The 19,653-nt window shown below is 40.0% G+C and overlaps 1 protein-coding gene across 1 annotated transcript; it reads left to right on the top strand.

The window, feature by feature from the left end:
* The first annotated feature begins 15,535 nt into the window (after window positions 1-15,535).
* On the top strand, window positions 15,536-18,304 carry KIAA1586 (KIAA1586 ortholog). The gene is given in 7 exon segments (XM_088831119.1): window positions 15,536-15,751; window positions 15,753-15,931; window positions 16,123-16,379; window positions 16,382-17,014; window positions 17,017-17,063; window positions 17,066-17,611; window positions 17,614-18,304. Coding segments are annotated over 7 exon segments (2,118 nt in total). The 5' UTR covers window positions 15,536-15,550; the 3' UTR covers window positions 17,869-18,304.
* Window positions 18,305-19,653: the final 1,349 nt, after the last annotated feature.

Raw genomic sequence — 19,653 nt, 5'->3', positions numbered from 1 at the left:
TGGCAAGTGTGCAGAGAAAAGTGAATTCTTGTACACTGTTGATGGGAATGTAAATTGGTACAGTCACTATAGAAAACAGTACGGTGATTAAAAATAGAACTATAATATGATTTAGCATGTGTCTCCTGGGTAATATAAATAAAAATAATAAATAAAAAGAAATAAAATCTATATTTCAAAGAGATATATGAACTCCTATGTTCTTTGCACCATTATTGCAATAACCAAGACATGGAAACAACCTAAGCATCTGGTGACAGAAGACTGGATAAAGACAATACAGTAAAGATACACAGTGGGATGGGCTTCCCTGGTGGCTCAGTGGTAAAGAATCCACTTGCAATGCAGGAATCACAGGGGATGCAGCCTTGATCCCTGGGTTGGAAAGATCCTCTGGAGGAGGAAATGGCAATCCACTCCAGTGTTCTTGCCTGGAGAATCCCATGGACTGAGGAGCCTGGTGGGCTACAGTCCATAGGGTCACAAAGAGTCAGACACGACTGAGCACACACACACACACACACAGTGGAATACTATCCCATTTTAGAAAAGGAGATCCTGCCATTTACAGCAATGTGGATGAACCTGGAGGACATTATGCTAAGTGAAATAAGCCAAACAGAAGGACAAATAGCATATGATCTCATATGCAGAATCTAAAAAAAATGAACTTATTGAAACAGAGAGCAAAATGGTTGTTTCCATGGGCTGTGGGTGTGGGGAAAACGAGGGGATGTTTGTCAAAGGGTGCAAACTTCCAATTATAAGATGAATAAGTTCTGGAGACTTCATGTATAGATAGGTGACTAATGTATAGATGACTCTAGTTAACAATAATGTTTTGCATACTTGAAATTTGCTAAGAGTGGATCTTAAATGTTCTCACCACACACATGTGTTAATTTGTGGGAATCTTTTCACAATGTTTAATAATATCAAAACATCATGTTGAACACCTAAATGTACACAATTTTATTTGTCAATTATAGCTCAATAAAGATAAAGAAAAATAAGCTTTACTTGTAATAACAATGAACAATCAGAAATTTAAATTTGAAAAATCATACCAGTTATAATAGCACAAAAAATGTGAAATATTTAGCAATTAACTTAACAAGATATATGAAACATCTGACAGTGAAAACTGCAAAATGTTGCTGAGATAAGTTTCAGTTCAGTCAGTTCAGTTCAGTTCAGTCGCTCAGTCGTGTCCGACTCTCCGCGACCCCATGAATCACAGCACGCCAGGCCTCCCTGTCCATCACCAACTCCCGGAGTACACTCAAACTCATGTCCACAGAGTCGGTGATGCCATCCAGTCATCTCGTTCTCCGTCGTCCCCTTCTCCTCCCACCCCCAACCTTTCCCAGCATCTATTAGAAAAAGAAGATAAAGCTGAGAGACCAACATTACTTGATTTCAAGACTTATTGCAAAACTATAGTAATCAAGAAGATAGTGTGGTACGGGGTATCAAAATAGATAAATTTCACCAACAGAATATAATTTAAAGTTCAGAAATAGACCCACAAGAATATGGACAATTGGTATATGACAAAGTGCAAAGGCAATTCAAATGAAAATTATTATTTTCAACAATTAGTCCTGGAATAATGGCATATCCATATCATACCCCACACCATATACAGAAATGAATTTTAACTGTATCACAGACATAAAATTAAAACCTAATTCTAAAATTTCCATAAGAAAACAAATGAGGCTATTTGTAACCTCTTAGGCAGAGATTGGAAAACACCTTGATGCTGGGAAAGATTGAAGGCAGGAGGAGAAGGGGATGACAGAGGATGAGATGGTTGGATGGCATCACCAATTCAATGGACATGAGTTTGAGCAAGGTCTGGAAATTGATGATGGATAGGGAATCCTAGAGTGCTGCAGCCCATGGGGTTGCAAAGAGTCAGACATGACTGAGTGACTGAACTGAGCTGAGGCAAAGATTTCTTAAATACACCACTAAAAGAAAAAATTGTTAAATTAGACTTCATCAAATATAAGAACTCCCCTTTGAGACAACTTTAAGAAAATGGAAAGAAAAGCCACAGACTGGAAGAAAATATATGCAAATCACATATCTGTTAAGGACTTTTACCCGAATAAGCAAGCAATTCTCAATATTCAATAAGAAAATAAATAATCCATTTAGGGCTCAAGATGGTGGAGTAGAAATATGTGCACTCACCTCCTCCTCCAAGAGCACCAAAATCGCAACTAGCTGTTGAAAAACCATTGACAGGAGGACACTGGAACCCACCAAAAAAAGATACCCCACATCCAAAGGCAAAGAAGAAGCTGCACCAAGATGGTAGGAGGGGCACAGTCATGATAAAATCAAATCCCATACCCACCGGGTGGGTGACCCACAGACGAGAACAGTAATACTAAAGAAGCTCTTAAACTGTTGTGAAGGTTCTGAACACCATGTCAGGCTTCCCAGCCTGGGGATCTGACAAACAGACTGGGAATCCCAAGGGAATCTGGCCTTACGGGGCAGCAGGATTTGATTATAGGACTTCCAGAGGACTGGGGGAAGCAAAGCCTCCAGTTTTGGAGGGCACAAACAAGACTTAGCATGCACCAAGACCCAGAGGACAGGAGCAGTGACCCCTCAGAAGACTGAACCAAAGCCACCTGCTCGCGTGGGGCCTCCTCTGGAGGCGTGGGTCAGTGGGCCTTACCACAGGGACCGGGACACTGGAAGGTACCCCTTGGTGAAAACCCTCATGGAGTTCGCCATTACGCTTACCATAGACCCCGTGGCTGGGTCGCCTCAGACCAAGCAACTACCAGGGAGGGAGAGCTACAGTACCACCCATCAGCAGATAACTGGATTAAAGCTGTGTTCAAGCTGGATTTAGAAAAGGCAGAGGAACCAGAAATCAAATTGATAATATCTGCTGGATCATCGAAAAAGCAAGAGACTTCCAGAAAAATGTCTATTTCTGTTTCATTGACTATGCCAAAGGCTCTGACTGTGTGGATCACGACAAATTAGAAAATTCTTGAAGAGATGGGAATACCAGACCACCTGACCTGCCTCCTGATAAATCTGTATACAGGTCAGGAAGCAACAGTTAGAACCAGACATGGAACAACAGACCGGTTCCAAATAGGGAAAGCACTATGTCAAGTCTGTATATTGTCACCCTGCTTATTTAACTTCTATGCATCACTTATATAACTTAGAGTACATCATGTGAAATGCCGGGCTGTATGAAGCACAAGCTGGAATCAAGATTGCCAGGAGAAATAGCAATAACCTCAGATATGCAGATGACACCACCCTTATGGCAGAAAGTGAAGAAGAGCTAAAGACTCTCATGATGAAAGTGAAAGAGGAGAGTGAAAAGTTGACTTAAAACTCAACATTCAGAAAACTAAGATCATGGTATCTGGTCCCATCACTTCATGGCAAATAGATGGGGAAACAGTGACAGATTATTTTCTTGGGCTCCAAAATCACAGCAGATGGTGACTGCAGCCATGAAATAAAAAGACACTTGCTCCTTCGAAGAAAAGTTACAACCAACTTACACAGCATAGTAAAAAGCAGAGACATTACCTTGCCGACAAAAGTCCATCTAGTCAAAGCTATGATTTTTCCAGTAGTCATGTATGGATGTGAGAGTTGGACTATAAAGAAAGCTGAACCCAAAAGAACTGATGCTTTTGAACTGTGGTGTTGGAGAAGACTCTTGAGAATCCCTTGGACTGCAAGGAGATCCAACCAGTTCATCCTAAAGGAAATCAGTCCTGAACATTCATTGGAAGGACTATTGGTGAAACTAAAACTCCAATACTTCGGCCACCTGATGCAAAGAACTGACTCACTGGAAAAGACCCTGATGCTGGGAAAGATTGAAGGCAGGAAGAGCAGGGGACGACAGAGGATGAGATGGTTGGATGGCATCACCGACTCAATGGACATGAGTTTGAGTGAACTCTGGGAGTTGGTGATGGACAGGGAAGCCTGGTGTGCTGCAGTCCACGGGTCACACAGAGTCAGACACAACTGAGCGACTGAACTGAATTGAACTGAGGAAGGCCCTGCCCACCACAGCAAGATCCAGTTTTTCCCATCACCAGTCCCTCCGATCAAGAAGCTTACACAAGACTCAGCCTCATCCATCAGAGGGCAGACAGGAACAGCAAAAAAGAAGTACAGTCTCACAGAAGCTAAAACAAAAATGTATTACAGACAGTTAATAAGAATGAGAAAGCAGAAAGTTATGTCCCAGGTGAAGGGAAGGGACAAGATTAAACCTCAGAAAAACAACTAAATAAGTGGAGATAGGCACTTTCCAGAAAAACAATTCAGAATGACAGTAAAGATGATCCAGGATCTCAGGAAAAGAATGGAGGCAAACATTGAGAAGATGCAAAAAATGTTTCCCAAAGACCTAGAAGAACTAAAAAAGAAACAAACAGAGATGAATAATACACTAGAAGGCATCAACAGCAAAATAACTGAGGCAGAAGAATGGATAAATGACCAGGAGGACAGAATGGTGGAAATCACTGCCACAGGACAGAATATAGAAAAAAAAAGAAAAGTGAAAAGAAATGAAGACTGCCTAAGAGACCTCTGGGACAACATTAAACACACCAACATTCTCATTACAGGGGTCCCAGAAGGAGGAGAGAAAAAGGACCTGAGAAAATATTTGACGAGATTATAGCTGAAAACTTCCCCAACATGGGAAAGGAAATAGTCAACCAAGTTCAGGAAACAAAGACAGTCCTGGGCAGGATAAACCAGCTTTACAACAAACGCTAAAGGAACTTCTCTAGACTGGCAACACAAGAGAAGGAGGAGACCTACAGAAAATAAAGTCAAAATAATTAAGAAAAATGGTCATAGGATCATACATATCAATCACTAACTTAAATGTAAACAGTTTAAATACACCAACCAAACAAGATAGACTGGCTGGGTGAATGAAAACATGTGCATGTATTCCACTTACCACATCACTGTGCTTGACCCCCCCCCAAATTTTATGTAATTATTTTATATTGTTAAGTTAATCATGTTCCCATTATGGCTTTCAATTGTAATTTTTATTTTTTGCCTGGTTATTGATTGTGAAAATTGATAAACATATTTTACTCTTGCGATTATGTAAACATTACTACCTAATACCATTGTATCATGATTGTTCAACAGAAAATAATAGAGCTCTCTATCACCAAAACTAGGAGCTAATAGAAAAACCTGTAATCACTTTTTTAAAATCCAGATGCATATCAGATTTTGAAATTTTTGGGAAAATACAAATGCTAAAATATTGCTTTTTTTTCTCATTTAAGAACAACTGGACTATATGATGATCTTTTATTTTTGTCTAGTTTGTTTCACTTATTTTAATTTCATAGTCAATGCTCCCCTTTCATTTAGTTTATGTTCTCCAATTTCTCCATCTCATCTTTTTTTTTTTTTTTGGCAGTTCTTTCTCAATATTTTATCAACTGTAGTAGAAAAGCTTTTGTATACATATGTATGTATGTATAATACATATTTTTGGTTCAGTTCAGTTCAGTTGCTCAGTCGTGTCTGACTCTTTGTGACCTTATGGACTGCAGTACACCAGGCCTCCCTGTCCATCACCAACTTCTGGAGTCTACTCAAACTCATGTCCATTGAGTTGGTGATGCCATCCAACCATCTCATCTTCAGTCGTCCCCTTCTCCTTCCACCTTCAATCTTTCCCAGCAATATATATTTTAGAAAACAATTTTTGCCTAACTAAAAAGTTCATGACATTTTGATTCCATTTGTTTGACTTACTATGAATAGAATGCTAGATTTCTACTTAAAAAATAAATGTTCAACAAGCAATAAAGGTTTACTATACAGCACAGGGAACTACAGTCAATATCTTTACCTATGATGTAAAATAATTTCAAAAATAATAATGTGTATTTGTATAACTGAATCACCTTACTGTGTACCTGAAACATTGTAAGTCAACTATACTTCAATACAATATATATATTTTTTTAAAAAAGAAAATAAATACCATTTAAATAATGAACAGAAGGTCTTAACAGACACTATCAATGAAGATACTTGCTGTTGTTGTTTATTCACTACATAAAGTCCAACTCTTTTGCAACCCCAAGGGCTGTAGCCTGCCAGGCACCTCTGTCCAAGAGATCTCCCAGGCAAGAACAGTGGAACGGATTGCCATTTCCTTCTCCAGGGGATCTTCCTGACTCAGGGGTCAAACCCACGTCTCCTGCATCTCTTGCATTGGCAGGTGGATTCTTTTACCACTGAACCACCTAGGAAGCCCCAAGAATACTGGAGTGGGTAGCCATTTTCTTCTTCAGGGGATCTTCCCAACCCAGGGATCAAACCCAGGTCTCCCACATTGCAGGCAGATTCTTTACCATCTGAGCCACTAGGGAAGCCAGTGGCAAAGGAACCCATAAAAAGATGCTGAGCATTGTTAGTCATAGCTATGCTATGCTGTGCTTAGTCTGGCTCTTTGCTCTCCCATGGACTGTAGCCTACAAGGCTCCTCTGTCCATGGGATTCTCCGGGGAAGAATACTGGAGTGGGTTGCCATTTCCTCCTCCAGGGGATCTTCCCAACCCCTTACAATCCAAACCGCATCTCTCGCATCTCCTGCATGGGCAGGTGGGTTCTTTACCATTAGTGTCATCTGAGTATCCTAAATGGAAAAGACTATCCCCTCAACAAATCCCAAACTGAAGGTCATGAGCCCATTTGGGCTCTAGACACATATTTGGCTGCTGTTTTCCAAGCACTTAACTGAACTATCCCCCTACCACCCCTCACCCCTCTCCCCCACCAACCCCCCACCCTTCACCCTGCTGCCAGCAAACTATCACAGTACATTTCTACTGAATGCTTATTAGAAAATTAGGAAAACCTTTTAAATGCAAATCTCTCCTAGACATTTAAGGGATTTAGAAATGGTTACTTTACTCGTAGCTGTTGGGGAGGTCATTGTGGAGGTCATCCTGTTCTCAACTTTTCTCTACAAGCCCCAAATTTAGTTGGGACAAATACACCTGTACTTTTTGTGCACTCTTTGTGCAATTTGTGAAAAAGAAAAAAAAAAAAACAGTTGAATCTAATACCAGCTATGAACATAATGTCATGTTCTCATTTACACTGGCAGAAGAGATGTCCCACAAGAAATTAAACGTCTGCTGAGCAAAAATAACTCGTGAATATAAAGTCAGCTGAAACATTAACAAGTGACAAGATTGCTCCCAAAGAAACACCCGCAGAAAGTCGAAGTGGCTTTGACAACTAGCGCTTTTTACCTGCTCAACGAGAAACTTTGTTCTCTAAAATCAGAGTATGAGACTCTTTGTTCTTTGAAAATGTATCAGGAAGAGTGAAATACCCTTCTGTTGGCTGGTCTCTTCAACACAGAGAACCAGCCTATCTCATGCCCAATGCAAGAGTTTCTGGACACATCAAATGATCTATATTAAGTATATATGGTCACAATAACGTGATCACTGACCTAGAGCCAGACATCTTGGAATGTGAAGTCAAGTGGGCCTTAGAAAGCATCACTAGGAACAAAGCTAGTGGAGGTGATGGAATTCCAGTTGAGCTATTTCAAGTCTTGAAAGATGATGCTGTGAAAGTGCTGCACTCAATATGCCAGCAGATTTGGAAAACTCAGCAGTGGCCACAGGACTGGAAGAGGTCAGTCTTCATTCCAATCCCAAAGAAAGGGAATGCCAAAGAATGCTCAAACTACCGCACAATTGCACTCATCTCACACGCTAGTAAAGTCATGCTCAAAATTCTCCAAGCCAGGCTTCAGCAGTATGTAAACCGTGAACTCCCAGATGTTCAAGCAGGTTTTAGAAAAGGCAGAGGCACCAGAGATCAAATTGCCAACATCCGCTGGATCATGGAGAAAGCAAGAGAGTTTCAGAAAAATATCTATTTCTGCTTCATTGACTATGCCAAAGCCTTTGACTGTGTGGATCACAATAAACTGTGGAACATTCTGAAAGAGATGGGAATCCCAGACCACCTGACCTGCCTCTTGAGAAACCTGTATGCAGGTCAGGAAGCAACAGTTAGAACCAGTCATGGAACAACAGACTGGTTCCAAATAGGAAAAGGTGTACGTCAAGGTTGTATATTGTCACCTTGCTTATTTAACTTATATGCAGAGTACATCATGAGGAACACTGGGCTGGAAGAAGCACAAGCTGGAATCAAGATTGCTGGGAGAAATATCAATAACCTCAGATATGCAGATGACACTACCCTTATGGCAGAAAGTGAAGAGGAACTCAAAAGCCTCTTGATGAAAGTGAAAGAGGAGAGTGAAAAGGTTGGCTTGAAGCTCAACATTCAGAAAACAAAGATCATGGCATCTGGTCCCATCACTTCATGGGAAATAGATGGAAAAACAGTGGAAACAGTGTCAGACTTTGTTTTTTTGGGCTCCAAAATCACTGCAGATGCTGATTGCAGCCATGAAATTAAAAGACGCTTGCTCCTTGGAAGGAAAGTTATGACCAACCTTGATAGCATATTAAAAAGCAGAGACATTACTTTGCCGACCAAGGTCCGTCTATTCAAGGCAATGGTTTTTCCCGTGGTCATGTATGGATGTGAGAGTTGGACTGTGAAGAAAGCTGATCGCCGAAGAATCGATGCTTTTGAACTGTGGTGTTGGAGAAGACTCTTGAGAGTCCCTTATACTGCAAGGAGATCCAACCAGTCCATTCTAAAGGAGATCAATCCTGGATGTTCATTGGAGGGACTGATGCTAAAGCTGAAACTCCAGTACTTTGGCCACCTCATGAGACGAGTTGACTCACTGGAAAAGACTCTGATGCTGGGAAAGGTTGGGGGCGGGAGGAGAAGGGGACGACGGAGAATGAGATGGCTGGATGGCATCACCGATTCTGTGGACATGAGTTTGAGTGAACTCCGGGAGTTGGTGATGGACAGGGAGGCCTGGCGTGCTGTGATTCATGGGGTCGCGGAGAGTCGGACACGACTGAGCGACTGAACTGAACTGAACTGAACTGATACACATATATGTATCACGTATCTATATTAACTTGAAGTTCCCAAGTTGGCAAGACACTTTGCAACCCAGACCTAATATTGAACCCTTTATACATGGACCTAAAGTTGACTGTGACCCTATGAGAACACTAATTCACCAACATTTCACCTCCCTACACTCTTCTCTACAATCTCATAATAATGGCATTCATATCCCCTGAGATGCCCCATGGTTCCGCCACTGTATGACCTTGCTTACTGCAGGCCAGGATCAGATCATAAAGGTGATTCTGTGGCGATACAGATTTGTCAGACTACAGACTGATGGGAAAGGAGAATAAGCTCTGTAAGTTCTCAGTTAATAGTGGTTTTCACGCATTTTATCTATTTACAGTTGTTTGGATGTGAGAGTTGGGCCAGAAAGAAGGCTGAGCCAATGAAGAATTGATGCTTTCCAACTGTGGTGTTGGAGAAGATCCTTGAGAGTCCCTTGGACTGCAAAGATATCCAACCAGTCCACTGTAAAGGAAATCAGTCCTAAATATTCATTGGAAGGAACTGATATTGAAGCTGAAACTCCAATACTTCAGCCACCTGATGGGAAGAACTGACTCATCATTGGAAAAGATCCTGATGCTGGGAAGGACTGAAGGCAGGAGGAGAAGGAACGACAGAGGATGAGATGGTTGGGTGGCATCACCGACTCAATGGACGTGAGCTTGAGCAAATTCCGGGAGATGCTGAAGGACAGGGAAGCCTGGCAGGCCGCAGTCCATGGGGCTGCAGAGTCAGACAGGATTGAGCGACTGAACAACCAATTATAAACGAAATCCTGGGAACTATTTCACTAGAAAATATCTAGACGATAGTTTTGGTTTAAAAGAGAGAGAGAGAAAGGGGGGGGGTGGAAAAGAAAGATCCTCTATGATTTAACTTCAGTAGCACAAGCTTTAGGAGGAGAACAAGCGCCGTAGCTCCAGATTCGTGCTATGCTACACGGGGAGCGGTCTCGCGATCGGAACTACATTTCCCAGTAGCCTTTGCGGCGAGGCTGGCCGAACGGACTACAGTTCCCAGAGGCACTGGAGGCGGGAGAGGAGGCGGGCGCTGTGCAAGGGAGCCTGGGCGCAGCTACCCTAGCGGGCGGCCCCTGCCGGGCGCGGCTAGCGGTCTTTTCTGCTGGGGTGGCAGCAAAGACGGCGGGAGACGGTAGACTCAGCGTCTGAAATGCGTGGTGGCCTGGGCCCGGCCTTGTGCAGAGTCCAGCAGGTGCTGGGCGGGACCTGGGACTTGGAGGCTCTATGGTTCTGTGGAGGCTGGGCTCTGGGGGACTGGGGAGCCGGGGGCGCGGCGCGGGTGCCAAGGCCCGTCTCCCCCGCGGCAGCCTTCCTTCCTCGGGAGAAGGGGCCGGCGGGGACTCCAGGCGGTCTCCTCGAGAGCTCTGCCTTTTCATTCCCTTTGGAAAAATCACCTCCTGCGAGTCGTGGCTGTCTGGATAACCGTGTTTTGGCTTGTTTTATAGATAATAGAATGTGTCCCTCCAGCTGGGCCTGAGGCGTCCGAGTCAACGGTGGAGGAAAACGAAGATGACATCCAGTTTGTGAGTGTAAGTAGCAGCGGTATTTGGGTTTTTCCGAGTCAGAGATTGTGCGGGACAAGCCGAGATGTGATTTCCCCTCGCCTGTTGACTCATCGTCCAGCAAACGTGTGGACGTCTCATACCGACTGGACACTGTGGAGCGGGACACAGGCGTGGGTATCAGACTGGACACCGTGGAGCAGGACACAGGAGTGGGCATCAGACTGGACACCGTGGAGCAGGGCATAGGAGTGGGTATCAGACTGGACACCGTGGAGCAGGACACAGGAGTGGGCATCAGACTGGACACCGTGGAGCAGGGCACAGGAGTGGGCATCAGACTGGACACTGTGAAGCAGGGCACGGGAGTGGTATCAGACTGGACACCATGGAGCAGGACACAGGAATAGATATCACACCGGATACCATGGAGCAGGGCACAGGGGTAGAGCGTTTGCCCAGAGGGCGGTCTCGGCCGCCCCTCAGCCATCACGGAGACTGGCCTGCAGGCCTGTTGGAGCCTGGGTCACGCCTCCACCGCTCCGTTGCACAGGGAGCCACTGGTGTGCGCAGGGTTCTGGTCTCCTCAGACTGTGTTGGAAATGAGTCCAGAGTAACTTCTGAAAGATGGCCCCCAGGGGCAGCTAGTGATGGGGAAGGAGGTGGGCTGCAGGAGGTCAGCATCAGAGCCTGTGTGTCTCTGTAGAGTGGGGGCAGGTGCCCTGAAGACCTCACTGAGCTCTGAGCTCACCCTGTTACATCACAGTCCGGCAGGCCAGGTTCCCAGTGAGGGGCCTGCATCACAGGAGCATCCTGTATGTTTCTGTGTTTTTTCCCTTCTGACAGAGTTTTCAAGAATGAGTGAGTGGAAGTGTGCAGAATCCTGCACTGTACTCCAGACCTATGGAATCAGGATTTGATGGTGGGGCTTGGGAACCTTGGTGCAGGGGTATAGGAAGCTCTGAACACAGTAGAACATTGGTTGCCATAACCTAAGCGGGTATTGTGATATATTTCAGGATAATTTCCATCCCACACTGCTAAGTTTTACGAAGTCTCTGCTTAAAGTAGTATCTTAATTAGCTAGAGAATGTGTCTACTGTGAACTACTCTTTTTGAATATCATAGTTAGTTGAGGTTTGCTATTAAAAGTGTACAGTCTTTCTTTAACTGGTTTCCTGTTAACCCAGAAACACACAATGTTTGTGTGTTTCTTAGTTGTTGTAGGCTTAGGGCAGTCATGTAAATGACTTGGTTTTAAATCAAACAAAATTCCCTCCCTAGGGATTGTGGTAACTTTGTTTTTGTTGTATTCTTAGGGTTATATAGAAATTCTTTAACAGATCATTTCTTTGACATTCTTCCCCAAAATCGTTCATATGATATTCTCTTCTTGACACTTGGAACTTTGAGGTACCAAGAACTGTATGCTGACTTCGCCTCCCCATGAGGAATAAATGATGTAGCTGTGGAAGTTGAAGAGCCATGATGTGTGTTTTCGTACTGAAAAACATTAGGAAAGAGGACTGCAGGGGTCATTAGGAAAAATAGTTTAGATTCTGACTATGGCGTAAAGACAATGAATAGGACATGATAACTTTGATGGTGTTTTGTGCACCTCTAGATAGGCGTAATGTAAGTGTTTATGTGTGTTTTACTTTGAGAAATACAGTAAAATTCTATAAAATTAATTTGGAAAAATAAATAGATATAATTTTAGTGTCACACTCTGAGGTTTAAATGCATAATTATGTTATAAATTCTGACAGTTAATATATCTGCTTGTGTTCAGCTGAGGTTTAGAACTCAATTTAAATTTAAGTATAGAGAATTTTTTGTATCTTTGCATCCAGAGGAGTGTATATCTAACCTGATAGAACCTCTTAGAAATAGCCTTGTTTATAAATAGAGAATTAAAAATTTGACAGCTCCATAAGAAGTGAATTATATGCTCTGAGTGGAATGCAATATGAGAAGAATCTAGTAAAAATATTCCTGTTGCATTTAAATGGTGCCACAGAAAAACTGTAATTCAATTCTATTTTAAGCTACATTCAGATCAGAATTTACTTTTGTCTTACCCCATCCTATGCTCGGTTCCATCAGGATGTGTTTATTACTATGTTTTTTATAGTACCATCCAGCAAAGATGAAATGCTACTGGGTACAACTCTCTGCCTGAGTGTTCTCAGATACAAAAAATTTTTGTATTCTTCTTATATCTTTTATCAAGAAGAATGTTACTCCTTGACGTATTCTGGTTTAGGTTTCTTAGTTTTTTCATATAAATCTAATTTTCCAGCCATCAGTTTGCATCATGGCATAACATCCTCTCTGTATATTGCCATATATGTAAACGCCAAACTAAACACAATATTGTTGATTGATGCTTTTGAACTGTGGTGTTGGAGAAGACTCTTGAGAGTCCCTTGAACTGCAAGGAGATCAAACCAGTCAATCCTAAAGGAAATCAGTCCTGAATATTCATTGGAAGGACTGATACTGAAGCTGAAACTCCTATACTTTGACCACCTGATGCGAAAATGTGACTCCTTGGAAAAGATCCTGCCTCTGGGAAAGATTGAAGGCAGGGGAGAAGGGGACAACAGAGGATGCGACGGTTGGATGGCATCACCGACTCGATGGACATGAGTCTGACCAAGCTCTGGGAGCTGGTGATGGACAGGGAAGAGCCTGGCATGCTGCAGTCCATGGGGTCCCAAAGAGTCAGACACGACTGAGCTAAACTGAAACACAATATGCTGAAAGAAAGGAGTGATGAAAACTGGGGAGTACAGAGAGCACCGGTATCTTTGGCGTAGTTTTTCCGAAAAGTCCAGTGTGCTACAGAAGAGGCCACCAGCTGGCTCACTGTTCTCCTTGCCCTCACTCTACGTTAGTACTACGTTACTGTCTGTCTGGATTGGTTATCTTGTTAACTAATCATCCCCCATTTCACATTCTGCTAATCTTCCTGAAACACATCTCTAATGTGGTTCCCATCTCAGCACTACTAACTTGATTCCTTTGCCTGCAGAATAAAATCTAGGTTTTGACTGGGGTAATTAAGGCCTTTTGATGTTGAAGGTAGTATGTGTGTAAGGAAAGGATTGAGGAAATTTGACATTTTATTTCATAAAGATAAATAGGATGAAGCCGAACTATCAAAGAACTCCATGATTTTGAGCTTAGAGATCTAAAAGATTATTGGTAACCATCCCAGTTGTAAAATACTGTACCATGATATCTGTATTTTTAACATTATCCTTGGATATTTTCCTGTTTCCTAGGAGTACATGTCTTTTTCCCCTCTATGTATATTTAGGCTCTTTTTGGGTTTTGTCATTTTGCATATTGGTCTTCTCTGAATCTTTACCTCTGCTGCTTCTGTTTCTGATTATTTTGTGCCACCTGTGAGGCCTCCTCTTCATAGGAATTCTTGTTAAGTCCAACCAAAAACCCCAGTGATTGTAAATGTACATGTGATTTCAATGATTGTTCATGACTTGTAAGTTTGCTGACTTCCTTTTTAGGAGAGACCATCAGTACCTGTTCTTGAATACATTGATCTGATCTGTGGTGATGATAAAGAGCCTAGAACCTATTGTAGTGATGTAAGTATGTTTGTGTTTCTTCAATTCTGTCATTAAGTGCAGTATGTTCTGGATATGGCTTGAACTGGCTTGCAAGAATTGATTGTTAAATTTGAGCTGATTGTTAAACATAGATATTATTAAAACTTCAAGTATAACTCAGCCATAAAAATGAATGAAGTAATGCCATTTGCATCAACATGGATAGACCTAGAGATTATCATGCTAAGTGAAGTAAGTCAGAAAGACAAGCACAAGACGAGTATGATATTACTTACATATGGAATCTAAAATATGATACAAATGAACTTATTTACAAGACAGAAATAGACTTACAGAGATAGAAAACAAACTTACAGTTATGAAAGGGAAAGAGGAGGGAGGGATGAATTAGGAGTTTGGAATTAGCAGATACAAACTTCTATATATAAAGAAGATGAAACAAGGTCCTATTGTGTGTTGTAATAACCTGTAATGGAAAAGAATATATATAACTGAATCACTTTGCTGTAAGCCAGAAGCTAACACTACATTGTAAATCAACTGTACTTCAATTAAAAAGTTCAAGTGTATAAAAATTTAAAAGTAATAGGTTATCATTATGTTTAAGGTAATAGATGCGCAAACCTCTCCATTATCTAATGTCTGCACACTTGAGGTTATTTATGTCTGTTGTGCTGTGTGGCAGAAACACTGTATAATGGTGTGCTCCTGAAGGATGATGGGAGTATTTACAGCAAGGTAGTTGACAGACTGCAAAGCAGGGGTTGGTTTATTATTTGTTGATTGTCTAAACTGAAGAAAGTGATAGGTGAAATCTTAACATGGATTAAGCTTAAAAATATGATATGTCTCTAACTACTAGACTATTCTGTATGAAAAATTGAGGAAATCTTGCAGTATTTGAAAACGCTTCATTGATTTAGCAAAAGTGTTGATGTATCATTGATGAATGAGTGGAGTTCTGATATGTATATTTTTTTAACTTTTTTCTTAATCATATGTACATGAAAATAACCATTCTTCACACTAGAACTATCTTTACTTGTAAATAGTATGAGCAACTTTTATGTTGAATTGGGTGATAATCAAAAATTAAGTCAGATGTTGTGACATTATTGGCAATAGAATTTAAAAAACTGATAGTGGATTTTTCAAGAAATTACATGTCATTGAAGTTATAGGCACAAACTGAAAATCAAAGTAAGTATTCTAGATTAAATTTTATTTCTAAAATTAAGAAATCATTAACAGAACTTTTTGCATTAACCCTATAAGTGTTATCATAAATTTTACTTATATTTGTAAAATTATTTTTCAGATTTTGTTCCCTAAGATGCCAAAATGACAGGGTGATTTTTTGCATTTTCTAAATGCAAAGAAGGTGAAAACAGATACAGAAAGTAGCGATAGTAGTAACAACTATTGTGGGTTGTCTAAATCAAAGGAATTGGATTTCAAGTATGCTGAACAACCAATCATTGAAGAAAAACCATCATCTTCATCAAAGGAAAAAATGGATAAAAAAAGGAGAAAATGTGCTTCCAGATTGTTGGAATGAAAAACAAGTGGTTATGTTCACAGAACAGTACAAATGGCTTGAAATAAAAGAAGGTAAATTAGGATGTAAGGATTACTCAACAGTTCAGCATTTGGGATTAAAAGCAGAAGACCATGTCCACATGTCCAAGGAGTGGATTGCATATTTGCTAACCCCTGATGCTGGGAGGGATTGGGGGCAGGAGGAGAAGGGGACAACAGAGAATGAGATGGCTGGATGGCATCACCGACTCAATGGAAATGAGTTTGAGTGAACTCTGGGAGTTGGTGGTGGACCGGGGAGGCCTGGCGTGCTGTGATTCATGGGGTCGCAAAGAGTCGGACACGACTGAGTGACTGAACTGAACTGAATGGCAGTAATAAGACTACTAGACAAGCTTCTCTGTGAAAAAAAATTAAGGAGCATGATGTTTCTAAAGCCCATGGTAAAATTCAGGATTTCTTAAAGGAATCAATTAATGACTCAGTTTCTAATTTAGTGCATAAATAAAGTAATAAAAATATTGATGCTACCGTAAAAGTTTTCAAGACGGTTTATAATTTAGTAAAACATAATAGACTTTTGTCTGATATTGCAAAGGCAATAGAATTACAAGAAGAAATGGGGTGAGACTAGCAGAGCATGTCGCAAAAGAAGTGAAGATGACAATATTTAAGGATATTATAGAAGAGAAGGCCAAAATCTGTGTTAAAGTTGATGAGGCATCCATGGTTTCAAAGAAAAGGACCCTCGTGACTTATGTCCAGTGCACGGTATAGTCAGCTCCTGCACCAGTTATGTTGTTTGTTACTTTAAAGGAACTGGTGTCAGCCGCAGTAGAATGTATCTTCAATACATTATTGAGTACTTTAAATGATTGTGGCTTCACTAATGAATATTTGAAAGCAAGTTTAATTGCCTTTTGTCCTGATGGTGCTAATACAATGCTGGGTAGAAAGTCTGGAGTAGCCTCAAAGTTGTTAGAAAATTTTCCGGAAATTATTATTTGGAACTGTTTAAACCATCAATTGCATTTGTCACTTGATTCAATATCTGAAATAAAACAAGTGAATCATTTAAAAATATTTCTTGATAAAAGTTGTTCCAATTATCATTCACCTAGTAAAAATCAAAACAAGGTTTTAGGGAATGTACCTAAAGATCTTGAAGTTGAAATTATGAAAATTGGCCAGGTAAAGGGACCAAAGCAGGCAGCTTGTAGTCTACAGCCTGCTACTGCTGTGTGGCACGCACATCCTGTATATATTTGCATTTCTCTCATTCGCATTCTGGTTTGGCGTTAGCTAACAGTGCAATTTCTTGTAAAATCTTGCTTTAATGATTAACATTCTTGAAGAATTTTGACTACTTTCAACTGCACTACAGTCAAGCTCAACTAACATTCAGAAAGCACAAAAATTGATCAAATGCACAATAAAAACCTTGGAAAATTTAAAAATTGCTACTGGAAACCGTGAATCTCTAATTGAAGGTTTGATTGAATCAGATACATTTAAAGATATTCCATTTAATAGAAATAATAAATTTAATGCCCTTCCTGGGAACGTGTTACTAGAAAATATAATTCAACACACGAACTTATGTCTTTTATCTAACAGGAAGCATGATGAAAGTATTTTTAATTATTTTGATTTGCTAGAACCTTCTACATGGCCTTATGAATAAATAACTTCACCATGGATAACTGGTGAAAAAAATTATTTGTGTGAAATTTTAAAATTTGAAACTGATTTGAATGATTTTGGGGAATTTGTAAATAATAATATAAAGTCAAACAATGTTTCAATTCCTAAAACCATACAAAAAGCTAATAGCACCATTGTAGTCAGTAGTGCTGAAGTAGTGCTGAAGCTGAAAGAGGTTTCAATTTAATGAACACAATTTGTACAAGGGTGAGAAACAGTTTAACTATAGGTCATATATCCGATTTAATGACAATAAATTTGTTGGAAAAAGAATTAGCTGGCTGGGATGCAACTGCCTTTGTAAAATCCTGGTCAAACTGCAACCACAGGTTGGCTGTAGATATGAGAGTTCGGCAAAAGTCAACAAAAGCCTATGAGAATCAGCTGGCTCTCTGGAACTTAGAATAAAGGGTATTGTGTTGGAATTCCTTTGTGGTCCAGGGGTTAGGACTCGGTGCTTTCACTGCTGTGGCCTTGGTTCAATCCCTGGTAGGGAAACTAAGATCCTGCAAGCTGGCCAGAAATAGGATTGTGTATGATTTATTATTTGTAAGTTGTGTTCTGCACACCTTACATATACATAAATTTTTATTTTGAAAGTCAGTTGTTAAACTTTTGTCAGTATATTTCTGTTTAAAGGCATTCTCCAAAGAGATAAAGTTGATTGTTTTTAGGAGCAGTGGGTTTTTAGAGTTTGGCCCATGTCTGCTAGAGTGGGCCAAATATGTGTTTCATGGACCCTATAAGAACATCCAATGATTCCACTTTTGCTTTTTCTACTTTTAGTAAGGATATAAAAGAGTAATATAACTGAGATTACTGAAAGTTATAGCAAATAAAAGAATAAAAACTACAACCCTTGTGGCTTTTGTCTTTCTCATTTCCCTATCTGTGTTATCAAATATGGTAACCACTAGCAACATATGCCTATTAACATTTGAAATCATAGGACTAAGGAACTGAACTGAAGGAAGCAAATATTTAATTTTAATTAAATAGGAAAATGGTGTAAAATATTTTATTGAACGCACTTGTTTTTTAAAAAGTATATTTTAAGTTTGTTATCTTGTTTAAGGTGTGTTTGTTGGAGTGTGCTAAGTCTGGTATTACATATAAACATCACTGAGTTAGTGTCAGTGGATGTATTCAGTATAAATTATTTTTTCCTTTGATTCAGTGTAACATAGTGTGTTTATCTGAAAATTTTAGGTTGACAAAAGGAATTATAGTGATTACTTTTGTAAATCAGAATTGGTGATTAAAATAAGGTGCTTAATTATTTTTCTATTTTAGACATGAATATGAACAATTTTTAGTTTAAAATGAAGGCATACTGAAAAAGAACAAGTAGAGCTGCAGAAGCTAGTACTGCACCTAGGACAGTAAACAGAAAGACTGGAGGAAGGTATGTGGCATCATCACAGTGAATGATGATTGCAGCTTGTTGCGGCAGAGAAAAACAAGCTATAATTTAACAAACAATAAGGCAGTAAAGTCGACGATACTGAGACAGTTCAAGCAAATGCATAATGAATGAATGAATGAATGAAGTTACCTTTCGAAGGTCAAAAAAGAATTGAAATTTAGGCACCTGAAATCTCAGTGAAATTTCTAACAAAATTTTTTTAAACGATTGAGTATATAAAATTTGGCCAGATAGGAAACAGCTTGAATTCTTGCATGAAAGAGAACTAGCTTTACATAGATAGATAGTAATATTAATTATTTCAGTTATAGAAATTGTTAGAAATTTATGAGTTAAAGCCTAAAAATATCTTTTGAAAAAAAGTCAGTGTTTAGTTGTCACCAAACGTTGCTTGTGGAATATAGAAATTTATAACAGTATTAAAGATTAATTGATTCAAAACCTGCAAAATTACAAGTACTTTTCTTTAGCTTTAGATGAGTTATGTAACAGAAGAGTTGCTGTCCAGTGAACACTTGGAGTACCTTTTGTCTCATCAGACTTAAAAGCTTATGAAGAAATAACTTCAGTTCATGGCTGGCCTGAGAAATCAAATGTGTATAGCTATATTTTAATTAATTATCAAAAGAGTTTCAGCTAGATGAGAAAAAAAAAACCTTTTTGTCACAATAACTGGTGTTCCAGCTAGGTTAGGTCAATGTCAGATTTCACTGGGATTTTTAAATGAGTCTAGTGTGTCCCTTATTTCTTTGTTCCACACAGTTTGA

Source organism: Moschus berezovskii, chromosome 23 (genome assembly GCF_049115385.1).
Source record: "Moschus berezovskii isolate FMDL1 chromosome 23, NW_MosBer_1.0, whole genome shotgun sequence".
NCBI classification, from domain to species: domain Eukaryota; kingdom Metazoa; phylum Chordata; class Mammalia; order Artiodactyla; family Moschidae; genus Moschus; species Moschus berezovskii.
This window is presented reverse-complemented; position numbering and strand designations above follow the sequence as displayed.